This window comes from Dendropsophus ebraccatus, chromosome 6 (genome assembly GCF_027789765.1).
Source record: "Dendropsophus ebraccatus isolate aDenEbr1 chromosome 6, aDenEbr1.pat, whole genome shotgun sequence".
NCBI lineage: Eukaryota > Metazoa > Chordata > Amphibia > Anura > Hylidae > Dendropsophus > Dendropsophus ebraccatus.
The window spans coordinates 83,835,025-83,848,120 of record NC_091459.1 but is presented as its reverse complement, the minus strand read 5'-3'; the positions used below and the strand labels follow the sequence as shown (position 1 = coordinate 83,848,120).

At 42.7% G+C, this 13,096-nt stretch overlaps 1 protein-coding gene across 6 annotated transcripts in view; it reads left to right on the top strand.

The window, feature by feature from the left end:
* Positions 1-13,096, top strand: part of SCHIP1 (schwannomin interacting protein 1) — a 116,399-nt gene that overhangs the window by 99,084 nt on the left and 4,219 nt on the right. For all 6 annotated transcript variants that reach the window (XM_069975270.1, XM_069975269.1, XM_069975271.1 and 3 more), the window contains 3 exons: positions 9,428-9,545; positions 10,428-10,625; positions 12,871-12,994. In XM_069975270.1, coding sequence (XP_069831371.1) covers positions 9,428-9,545; positions 10,428-10,625; positions 12,871-12,994 — 440 coding nt within the window. The remainder of the gene's footprint in view (positions 1-9,427; positions 9,546-10,427; positions 10,626-12,870; positions 12,995-13,096) is intronic.

Below are 13,096 nucleotides of genomic sequence, written 5' to 3'. Positions count from 1 at the left end.
TATAACGGAACGAGCTCTCCGGTCTCTGGAGGAGGAGGAGGGGGCCGCAGGGACAGCTGAGTTCCTGTGATTGGGGCAGTGGTGGCAATGCAGAGAGCGGAGGAGATGTGCCTGTGAGGATCAGCGCGGCTGTGAGGTGGGGGAGGCCGGGACTCAGGAGTCTGCCGCTGCGGAGATCAGTGATAATGCGGTGGGAATCAATTCATCACACTGACAGGGAAGCAGGGTGTGTGAGGAGGACGCTGCAGCCCCCGACATTGCAGCCTGCTGATCTGTGTGACGGACAAATCAGGACAGAAACCAGTGAGCTGCGGCGTTCTGTGTGGTGACCTGTGACCTCTGCCAGGCCGTGTGCCTCCTCCCTCCTCAGCAATTCCTGCAGCGTCCAGTATCCTTTGCCCATGCTGTAAGTCTTCTCTCTCCTCTGTCTAGCTACTACTCCCATCATACCCCAACAGCTGAAACAGTACATAACTACTGCCCCCAGCATACCCAACAGCTGATACAGTGCGTAACTACTACTCCCAGCATACCCCAACAGCTAAACAGATGCATAACTACTACTCCCAGCATATCCCAACAGCTAAACAGTGCATAACTACTGCCCCCAGCATACCCAACAGCTGATACAGTGCGTAACTACTACTCCCAGCATACCCCAACAGCTGAAACAGTACATAACTACTGCCCCCAGCATACCCAACAGCTGATACAGTACATAACTACTGCCCCCAGCATACCCAACAGCTGATACAGTGCATAACTACTGCCCCCAGCATACCCAACAGCTGATACAGTGCATAACTACTGCCCCCAGCATACCCAACAGCTGAAACAGTGCATAACTACTGCCCCCAGCATACCCCCAACAGCTAAACAGTGCATAACTACTGCCCCCAGCATACCCAACAGCTAAACAGTGCATAACTACTGCCCCCAGCATACCCAACAGCTAATCAGTGCATAACTACTGCCCCCAGCATACACCAACAGCTAAACAGTGCATAACTACTGCCCCCAGCATACACCAACAGCTAAACAGTGCATAACTACTGCCCCCAGCATACCCAACAGCTGAAACAGTACATAACTACTGCCCCCAGCATACCCAACAGCTAAACAGATGCATAACTACTGCCCCCAGCATACCCAACAGCTGATACAGTGCATAACTACTGCCCCCAGCATACCCAACAGCTGATACAGTGCATAACTACTGCCCCCAGCATACCCAACAGCTGATACAGTGCATAACTACTGCCCCCAGCATACCCAACAGCTGAAACAGTGCATAACTACTGCCCCCAGCATACCCAACAGCTGATACAGTGCATAACTACTGCCCCCAGCATACCCAACAGCTGAAACAGTACATAACTACTGCCCCCAGCATACCCAACAGCTAAACAGATGCATAACTACTGCCCCCAGCATACCCAACAGCTGATACAGTGCGTAACTACTGCCCCCAGCATACCCAACAGCTGATACAGTGCATAACTACTGCCCCCAGCATACCCAACAGCTGATACAGTGCATAACTACTGCCCCCAGCATACCCAACAGCTGAAACAGTGCATAACTACTGCCCCCAGCATACCCAACAGCTGATACAGTGCATAACTACTGCCCCCAGCATACCCAACAGCTGATACAGTGCATAACTACTGCCCCCAGCATACCCAACAGATGATACAGTGCATAACTACTGCCCCCAGCATACCCAACAGCTGAAACAGTGCATAACTACTGCCCCCAGCATACCCAACAGCTGAAACAGTACATAACTACTGCCCCCAGCATACCCCAACAGCTAAACAGTACATAACTACTGCCCCCAGCATACCCAACAGCTAAACAGTGCATAACTACTGCCCCCAGCATACCCCAACAGCTAAACAGTACATAACTACTGCCCCCAGCATACCCAACAGCTAAACAGTGCATAACTACTGCCCCCAGCATACACCAACAGCTAAACACTGCATAACTACTGCCCCCAGCATACCCCAACAGCTAAACAGTGCATAACTACTACCCCCAGCATACCCAACAGCTGATACAGTGCATAACTACTGCCCCCAGCATACCCAACAGCTGATACAGTGCATAACTACTGCCCCCAGCATACCCAACAGCTGAAACAGTACATAACTACTGCCCCCAGCATACCCAACAGCTGAAACAGTGCATAACTACTGCCCCCAGCATACCCAACAGCTAAACAGTGCATAACTACTGCCCCCAGCATACCCAACAGCTGATACAGTGCATAACTACTGCCCCCAGCATACCCAACAGCTGAAACAGTGCATAACTACTGCCCCCAGCATACCCAACAGCTGATACAGTGCATAACTACTGCCCCCAGCATCCATCATAGCTCAAACGGTGCATAACTACTGCCCTCAGCATACCCAACAGCTGAAACTGTGCATAACTACTGCCCCCAGCATACCCAACAGCTGATACAGTGCATAACTACTGCCCCCAGCATACCCAACAGCTGAAACAGTGCATAACTACTGCCCCCAGCATACCCAACAGCTGATACAGTGCATAACTACTGCCCCCAGCATCCATCATAGCTCAAACGGTGCATAACTACTGCCCTCAGCATACCCAACAGCTGAAACTGTGCATAACTACTGCCCCCAGCATACCCAACAGCTGATACAGTGCATAACTACTGCCCCCAGCATCCATCATAGCTGAAACTGTGCGTAACTACTGCCCTCAGCATCCATCATAGCTCAAACGGTGCATAACTACTGCCCCCAGCATACCCAACAGCTGCATAACCGTGCCTGTTTTCTGGGTGCATTGCACCGCTCTGGAGAGGCAGAGGAAAGCCATATAGCTGGCCGCTATAATGAGGGACAACAGGTGTAAAGTTTTATTATACAGCACAAAGACAGTAAATCCAATATTTTTAACAATGCTATTTTATTTAAGAACAGCTATAAGATAGCCAACCCCTTTTAAGGCCACATTACCACATGCATGCAAACACATGTGCTTGAAACCTAGCCAATGGCATTCTCCAGCAGTTGCACAATGTTTCTGGGATTAGAATGCATTTGCATGCATGTGAGATTGTGGCCTCAAGTGGCTATCCAATCTTTAAAAAATAATATATCCTCAGGATAGGCCACAAGTATCGGTATGGTGGGGGTCAGCATGTCAGCTCACTTGCTGATCAGCTGTTTAAAAAGGCTGCAGGCCCTTCAAACAGCTGATTAGTGTGATCGCCCGCCAGTCTGTCCCTCAACTATACCTGTACTAATACACCCCTCTTCTGTACCTGTACTACTACTACACCCCTCCTCTATACCTGTACTACTACACTCCTCATCTATACCTGTACTACCACTACTACACCCCTCCTCTATACCTGTACTACTACTACTACTACTACTACTACTACTACACCCCTCCTCTATACCTGTACTACTACTACTACTACACCTTTCATCTATACCTGTACTACTACTACTACACCCCTCATCTATACCTGTACTACTACTACACCCCTCATCTATACCTGTACTACTACTACTACACCCCTCCTCTATACCTGTACTACCACTACACCCTCATCTATAGCTGTACTACTACTACACCCCTCCTCTATACCTGTACTACCACTACACCCTCATCTATAGCTGTACTACTACTACACCCCTGCTCTATAGCTGTACTACTACAACCCTTATTCACTATACCTCCACTACTATACCCTACCTAGATGGAAGCACAAAGATCTCCTATACTATAGGAGATACTATATACACTGGGAAGCAATATAGTTGTTGTCTCAAATGTTGTGTTTATTTAGCATAAAGGGGAAAAAAATGAGATTTAAATGGAGAATCTATCCTAGTGTGAAGCTATCACATGGCCTACTTGCTATATAGCGCTGACAATTAGCAGGAGCTGGAGCTTTCTTTACATGGGATTGGACCCCTTGTGATCTGGTCACTTTATTGTACTGTCACTTTATTGCTCTTTTCACACCTGTGTCAAGTTTTCGTTGAGAACAGTGCAGGATCCAGCCACACATGACCTGCACCTGGTGAACCCCAATAACAGACAGGGGGGCTGTTGGGTTCCATATTTTATTTCTGTAAGTGATAATGGAATGTGACATCAATGTGAACAAAGCCTCAGTGTGTGTGTGTGTATGTATGTATGTATGTATGTGTGTGTGTGTATATATAATATATATATATATATATATATATATATATATGAAGTTCTGTCTTATAGCAGTACCTGATCATAATAGATTTTAATGCAGTGCATACGCTACAATATGGCGCAGCTTGTGGGATATACCAACCTCGGACTTTCCGGTATAAAAACAGATGACACATCTGAGGGGGACTGCACCTACAGGGGTTTTCACCCTGCCTTCCTAGTCTGCACTGCTCCTACAGCTGTAGTGTGTACATGGCTGTATACCTGTAAATACACATCCTGTCGTATGTACATACTATGTACACACTGCAGGACGTGTGTGTATATACAGCCATGTACATACTACGGAATGTGTACATACAGGTATACAGCTAGGTACACTTTACGGGACGTGTACATACAGATATACAGCTAGGTACACAATACGGGATGTGTATATACAGGTATGCTGTATATACAGGTATGGCTGTATACCTGGTTATACACGTCCAGGTCTCTTCTGAGACCCCCTAATAATGACAAATAATAATGACTATAGAGTAAATGGCCCTGCCTTGCGTTGCTGCTCAGTGAGTTCCTTTTTTTAAAAAAAATTATTGAAACAAAATTGTCAGTTTGACATGGCCAAATGGGCGTGGCTTGCAAAAGGGGTGTGGCTTGCAAACAGGGCGTGTCATAATTATCGTTCAATTATCATTACCGCGGCTACATCTACGATAAACCGCGATATTAATTTAGGCCAATATCGCCCAGCCCTATTACAGAGTTTCTTAAAATCGCTTATACTACTGATTTCTGCAATAAAAAAAAATATATGACAGTTAACTGTAGTTAGGGTGTGGATAATAATGTGCTTAGTGATTCAGATCCTCAGTGTTTGACTAGGCTGAAGTGCCAGAACACATGGCAGAAGGTGTTTAGAAGAGAAGCCGCAGGCGCTGGGCCAATAACGTCAAGCACTAGCATACTGACATACAATGTTACGTGTACTAAGAGGACTTGAGAGACCGACAGCTTTTAATATCCCTCTTAAATGATCAGTTTATCATCCTAGTTATTTAACATTGTTTTTAGGGCATGTTAACCATTTGTTAGCTTTTCTTCTGTGTTTCCTGTTTCCACTTTGGATCTGTTCCTGCTTGATTTGCCAAAAAAGTCAAAATTAGTCACAATTATTTAATAATCAATTAATTTGAAACTTAGCAAAACTTGAATTTATTCAAGACCATTGAGATATCTTCTTATACGGTATACTACAAACCTCTGACTGTATGGGTTATACAATGGGAGATGTTAAGAGTCTAGTTTCATCTTAAAGAAGAAATCTTGACTACAGTGGGTAATTCTCTAATAGCATAGACAATGTCATGAAGACCCAGTCCATTAACTTCCATTGTGTTTGCAGCCAGCCCTCTACCTTCTGAGGAAATGTGAATATCACTGCTGGCTAATTGGATTAAAATGAAAATCTGGGATTACATAGGCACTGTGATATAATGTGCAATTTAGTCCATTAGGAATAAAGCGTCTTTACATATGCTGCTTCATGTGATTACCAGTGTAATGACAGGGAGGGAACAATGCATACCCGGTGATAATTGTATCTCTTTTCTTCTGTCTGCTTGCTCCTCTTCCTCCTCCACATGTTGTAAATGCTAAAATGATTTCTTGTTGCTTTTATAACAACATATCCTGTATATTCTATACCTAATATGACACGCTCAGATTTACTCAGTCTGATTTTACTGTTTCCGACACCCACACACTATGGGACCTGTTTCACAAGTCTTGTTTTTGTATTGTGGGAGGTAACAGGATTATCCAGAGAAAACAAATACAAGGTGAACAGAATGACCCCCATGTTCTGGGCTGGATTCAATTCCAGGACCCCCAGATATCAAGCTCCATATATCACTGGATCAATGAATAGTTTGTGTTCTGTATGTGTATAAAGGCCCTATTATGTAGGCTGATGGCTGCACAATATCCAATGCTAAGCCCTATGATTGACGCTCACTTTAGTAAACCTTCACACTGGTCAGTCACTGACTTTCAATAAATGACAACCTGGCCACGCATGTGTTTGCTTGCCTGTTTCCATTACCCCGATTAGAAATAAATGACCACCTCTCCCATCATTCACTGTCTGTATTTAGGTTCTGGTAGTAGCCACAGCCAGACATGATCGGGATCTAGGGACCCCCTTTAATGCAAAGTAATTGATGATTGATTCCCCCCTTTAATAAATCTGTAATTTAAAGTCGAAGGGTTTTCCTCTGCTGTCATCTAAGATATCTCATAGAAGTGGTCACCAAGTCCTGATGAGCAAGTCTGCCTAGTTGTGTGATGATGGAGGAGCGGGGACCACATAACTAGCCTGGGTCAGCTGTGTGACAAGTCTACTTTGGTACACCGGTTCCCACAATTGTATACAAACAAGAACTGTGTTCACCGAGTAAAAGGATAATTCAAGGTCTTATTTATGGTCATATTTATGAGGAATTTGTAATTGCATGGAAATCCTCCTGAACTAAATGCTGCATAATAAGTCCTACATTCCTGTTTGGGCTGTGCACCCATCAGGCTGATGATCCACAACCATCTCAGGTGGGAAACACTGGATGCAAGAAACTGGATCCTCTGCATCCACCTCCCCATTCGGTGCTCTTTAGGTTAAGATAGGGAGTAAAACTTTAAATAAAGTGGTGTTAAAAAAAAAGAAAAAAAAAAGAGGGTAAAGCACCAGACCCATAGGGTATACCCATCTAACATTGTTGCATCAGATTGAATCATAATGGAAACTGTGTCATATCACTGGACGTATGTGAAAGTGGCCATAATAGAAATCAGCAATCTTGATGTGCAATAAAATGATGGGAAGAATTTACCTAGAGTACTGTCAAGCCTCTACACAGAAGATTAAGGGAAATAAATATTAGGAAACATTATCCATATAAACTTAGCCTCGCAAGGTAATAGGTTTGAGTTTTACTTTGGCTCACAATTGTATATAGAGGGTAGTGAATGGCTTTGCCAGACTGATTACATATGTAGGCTACAGTAAAGGTTGGTTTTAAAGAGGAACTGTCAGCAGGTTAGATGAATCTAACCTGCTGATAGCCCCTGATAGCGACCGGGACACTGAGGAGGAAGGTATATGTGTTACCTTTCTCCTGGGTGCGCTGTTAGTTGGAGTTATCTTCACTCCGGTGCACTGTTAGGAGCACTGCCGTGTCATTGGCACACTCCTTCTAATGATAATCAGTGAACTGCCACCGAGGGGGACGCTAACACACATACCTTCCTCTTCAGCGTCCTGGGCGCTATAAGGGGCTATCAGCAGGTTACATTTGTCTAACCTGCTGATAGTTCCCCTTTTAACACCAGCGAGCAATAGCTTCATATAAAGCCAAGCATCAATGTATGTTGTTCCTACTAATTTCTCTCCACTAATACCACAAGGTTATATGCATTGGGATCGATGTCCTCACTAAGGGCCCTTTTACACAGAAAGATTATGTGACAGATTATCTGCCAAAGATTTGAAGCCAAAGCCAGGAACAGACTATAAACAGAGATCAGGTCATAAAGGAAAGCCTGAGATTTCTCCTCTTTTCAAATCCATTCCTGGTTTTGGCTTGAAATCTTTGGCAGATAATCTTTCTGTGTAAAAGGACCCTAAGTTGGAAAACCTTAGGTAACATGGAAAATGGAAAAGGGTTTAGGAATTTTAGTTAGCGGGAAATCTAGCTGTAGCAACCAGTGTCAGGCAGCTGCTGCCAAGACAAATAAGATCATGGTGTCCATAAAAAGAAGCATAGAAAAATAGTTCTACCCTTGTACAAGTAGATAGCCACATGGAATACTGTGTACAGTTTTGGGCACTGGTGAACAAGAAAGACATAGAGGAGCTGGAGAGGATTTAAAGACCAAATAGATGGAATAGAAAAACTGCAGTACCCTAAAAAGGTTATCACTAGTAGGGTTATTTAGTTTAGAATAAAGAAGGCTGAGGGGTGACCTAATAACTATATATAAATATAGCAATACATAGTTCTCTCCAATTAACTATTTATACCCAGGACAAGGAGATCCCCCCCTAGTTCTAGAGGAAATAAGGCCTCTGCCCCAGTATAGAAAGGGATTCTTTACTGTAAAAGCAGTAAGACGTAGTCTCTGGAAGATGTAGTGGTCATGGTCAATTCACAAAACGTTCTAAAAAGGCCTGGGTGCATTTCTAGAGGGTAATAATAAAGGTATAGTTACTAGAGTCTGGAGAAAGCCGGTGATTCCGGGATTTGTTCTGGTTGTCAGATAATAATAGTTGCTTGCTGCTATCTGGTCAGAGGTTTTTGCCGTCTTCTAAATCAGCATTACAGAATCCTATAAATGGAATGGACAATCCTTATGAGAATACATTAGTGTAGGTTTTATATGGCTTATGGTATGATTGCTAGATTATATACATCTTTAACAGGTGATTAACAAACTGCTTTGTTGCATTATAATATCACTTCTACAATAACACTATTGTATTGGATACAATAGGCTCACTGCTTATGTACTGGTCTGCTTGCACACTAATCTAGAAGTCCATGGACACAGAGGGATCCTAGAATGGATGAGTGGCAGTCAGGGCTTTAGATGAAGGTTTTATGAGCCTTCTAATAAGCTCTCCTTTTTCTATGCATATGGAGTAATGAGTATGAATGTGTCTTTTCTCCAGAATATGCAGAGCGCTTTTCTTTACACGACCGGTAGGCAGACAGCGCCACCAAGTGGTCATTCAGTCCTGGATTATAGCATCATAACGGTTCACATTTACTCCATACCACTATGCAGCCTAGTATCCTCACCTCATAATGCACAGGCCAGTTTTCATAGGGAATCTAACCAAGCAATATGTCTTTGAACATTGTCCAAATATTTGCATGTCACCCTCTCCAGATATTTGGAGGGAGCTGGGAGAAGTGATCTCTCATTCAATAAAAAGTGCACTGAATGCCCTAAACACTATAACATATGGATGTTATGTGTACAAGATGACTGTATGATGGAAATGAAAACTTTTTGTGTATATAATTGTGAATGTTAGTGATGTGTACTAAACTGAAAATAAAAGCCATTTCCCTATCAGGTTTTGTTATTTTCATCATAGCTGTCAGGAAGGCTGAGAAGGAGGGATGTCAGTCATTGAAATGAATATTCCCTATCCTTATTTCCCTAGGCTCCAAAGTGGGATGAATTTACAGATCTGTTTTGTAAATGACAGTGGAAGCGACAAGGACAGCGATGCTGATGACAGTAAAACAGAAACCAGCCTGGACACCCCATTATCCCCAATGGTGAGCATGGTATTACACAGCATTCTGAGTTGTAGTTTAAATTGAAGATAATGCCTAGCTTTTTTTTCTACTGATTGCAGGCAAATATATATATTTTTTTTCTAATCCATTTCTATTTTCTGCTTTTAACAGCATTTAGTCATATGCTTTATAGCAAGCCCCATGGACATGGGCACAATTGTCTGGAGCAGACCCTATATACTAAAATGGGAGAGGTTTCTGGGCATGCTGTGTGCAGAGGTCATTCATGGAGGGGCTGGCTGAGCTGTGAGCATCAGCTATTGTGATCCTCTGCTCACTATAACCCTGTCTGTGTTAAGGAGGACTCTTCTGGGAAATGATCTGTACAGAACAGGATGTCTCACCTTAGTTGTGGGCATAGTGGTCAGATTGAAAAGATTTCGGAATTGTTTTATAGTATAGATAGTAAAATAGAAGATTAGAAAAGAATCAACAAAATATTTGTAACATAAAAAAACTTGATATTAAGAATAGGACATTTTCTGATGACATTTCGTTTAATGTATTACTGTAGCAATTACATTCATCACTATTAAGCAGGTGCAAAAATACAATGAAGAATCCCTTACCTAGTGTTGAATAACACCCCCCCCCCCTTTTTCCAATTTTTCCTATAAAAAAAAACGTCCTCGCTGTCCTCTTTTTCACAGACCATAATAGTGGTTCATTACAATTTCTCCCGTTATGGTTTCCAGCACTCATATACTTGCACCACTAAGATCTTTGAACCCTTCAGTAATATCCAAGCATCTTAGGAACCATTAGGGATTCCTTCATTTGTACTGACTTATTATTCAGGTCAGAGATGCGAAGTTACTCATCAAAGCCTTCTCTTTCTTTGTAACTTTCTTTATTATCTAGAGCAAGCAGAGTTCTTCTTACTCAGACAGAGACACCACTGAGGAGGAGTCCGAATCCTTTGAAGACATGGATTTTATCTCCCGACAGAAGAAACTGCAAGCCGAAGCCAAGATGGCTTTGGCTATGGTGAAACCTATGGCCAAGATGCAGGTGGAGGTGGAAAAACAGAATCGGAAAAAGTCCCCTGTTGCAGATCTTGTAAGAGAAAACTACTGCACAGAGTAACATTTATAGTGTCTGCTGTCCATGGTGCAACTATCTGACCTCTATAGACCGCTGCAACTTATGCCTATCCACTCACAAAGGATGAGTTTGGTTTGGTTGTATGTTAAAGGGTATTTCCCATAATGGAGTTAGGATACGATACGGGAGAACAGTCTAATCATAGGGTGTCCAACTGCTGGGTCCCACCGCAATCTTGAGAAAAGGGACTCAAGTCTCTTGCTAGTATGGCCCAGCGGGTCTTGCATGTATGGCGCCCTTTATTTATTTGCTATGGGAGCTACAGAAACAGCTAACTACATAACTTTACAAGGTAGGAAAAACCCCTTTTAAAGGGGTTGTCCAGTGAAAATCTTTTTCTTTCAAATCCACTGGAGTCAAAAAGTTATATAGATTTGTAATTTACTTCTATTAAAAAATCTCAAGTCTTCCCATACTTATTAGGTACTATATGTCCGGCAGGAAGTGTTGTTTTATTTTTAGTCATGATGCTCTCTGCTGACATCTCTGGTCAAGACAGGAACTGTCCAGAGCAGGGGAGGTTTTCTATGGGGATTCCTTAGACAGCCTCTCCTACTCTGGACAGTTCCTGTCTTGGCCAGAGATGTCAGCAGAGAGCACTGTGTCAGACTGAAAAGAAAATACAATTTCCTGTAGGACATACAGCAGCTGATAAGTATGGGAAGACTGGAAATATTTAAATAGAAATACATTACAAATCTGTATAACTTTCTGAAACCAATTGATTGAAAAGAAAAAGATTTTTGCTGGATAACTCCTTTAATGAAGGGGTAAAGAAAACCTCATACAAAATATAAGATCAGCTGACCTCTCACATGGGAGAACTTTGGTACATGTGAGAACGTTATTCTAGTGAGCGAGGCAGAGGGAGAGCCCTGAATTAGTCACCTGGGAGGTGCCCGGGCCGTGACTAGTGACAGGGAGAGACCTTATCTTGACCTTTAACATGTTTAAAAGTTTCGATCATTTACTATCAGGTACATTCCTTTTTTTTTTTTTTTTTAACATTAACAAGATCGGCACCGGCGAGGGGAATCCTGGTTGCATGGTCCTTTTATTTGAAAACCTGCCTGGTTCCTGCACTCTGCACTGTTCTTTTGAGTCAGCCCCCCCCCAAGTGTGACAATATCCCCTCTGCGACGTGGCTCCATTAATACTAATGAAGCTGTGTTAGAAAGGAGAGGGAATATGAACCCAATGAGGGTCAGCGGGCCTGACTCCAAAGCATAGAGCCGGACTGGTGCACAACAAAAGAACGGTGAACCAAGCAGCACTTCGAAAAAAGGACTGCGCCACCAGGATTCCCCGCAACGGCGCTGATCTGCTAATATAAAGTTTTAGTTTATTTACCCTACTATTTTCCCATTGTCATAGATATCACATTATCATGTAGGAAGCAACTGAGCAGATTGGACATAACCTGTGGCAAAACATTTTTTTTTTTTTTTTTTAGGAAATCAGTGCCACCTGGTGGTCACTTGGTGAAAGATCAGAGAATTTTGCACAAATGTTTATTATGTGAAGTCGCATTCACGTCATTTAATCAACCTTAATAACACGTTGATATGTGATAAAACTTTTTGTTTTTTTTACATAGACATAGCGTTATATACTTAGATATATTGATGCACAGCATCCTGTCAGTATCTATTGACAAGTGACAGGAGGCATGTATGCATGATGTCCACAAAAGTTATTAAAATGCACACAAATGTGGAATTGAGGCTTGTCTGTAAATCATATATGAACTATAGGAGTTGTCTCAGTAATGCAAAATATTTTTACAATCTCTTATTGTAATAAAAAATAAACCCTCTGTATTCACCTGTTATATCGGCACTGTTCCACTCCTACCGTATGCATTGTCCATCTTTGTGTAGTGATGACATGTCCAGGGACACTGCGCCCAATCATTGATCTCAGCAGTACTAGGGAAAAGACAATGGAGGCCGTTAATTGGCTGGAGCAGTGACATGAATATACAGCAGTATAAAACTGCTTACAAATGTTTTAAATCATTTGGACAGCCCCTTTAAGCCATCATATGTATTGTTTTTGTAGATAGTAGAAGTTGCTTAGAATGATGGACTGTTATTCTACATGAACAGACAGGTGCATCCTTGTTATACACTATGTACAACTGCTGCCACCTGCTGGATAAATATTTTATTACTTCTCATTGTCTCCCGGTCCCATGTAGTTACCGCACATGCCGCACATTAGTGAATGCTTGATGAAGAGAAGCCTGAAGCCTACTGACCTGAGGGATATGACCATTGGCCAGTTACAGGTCATTGTGAACGATCTTCACTCTCAGATAGAAAGTAAGTCAATAGGCTTTTGCCTTTAGAGATATTTTATTCCAGGGCTTCCTAAACTGAAAGGCAGGGGTGTCACTGGTGATTGGTGTGGTGTCCTCCGGTAGT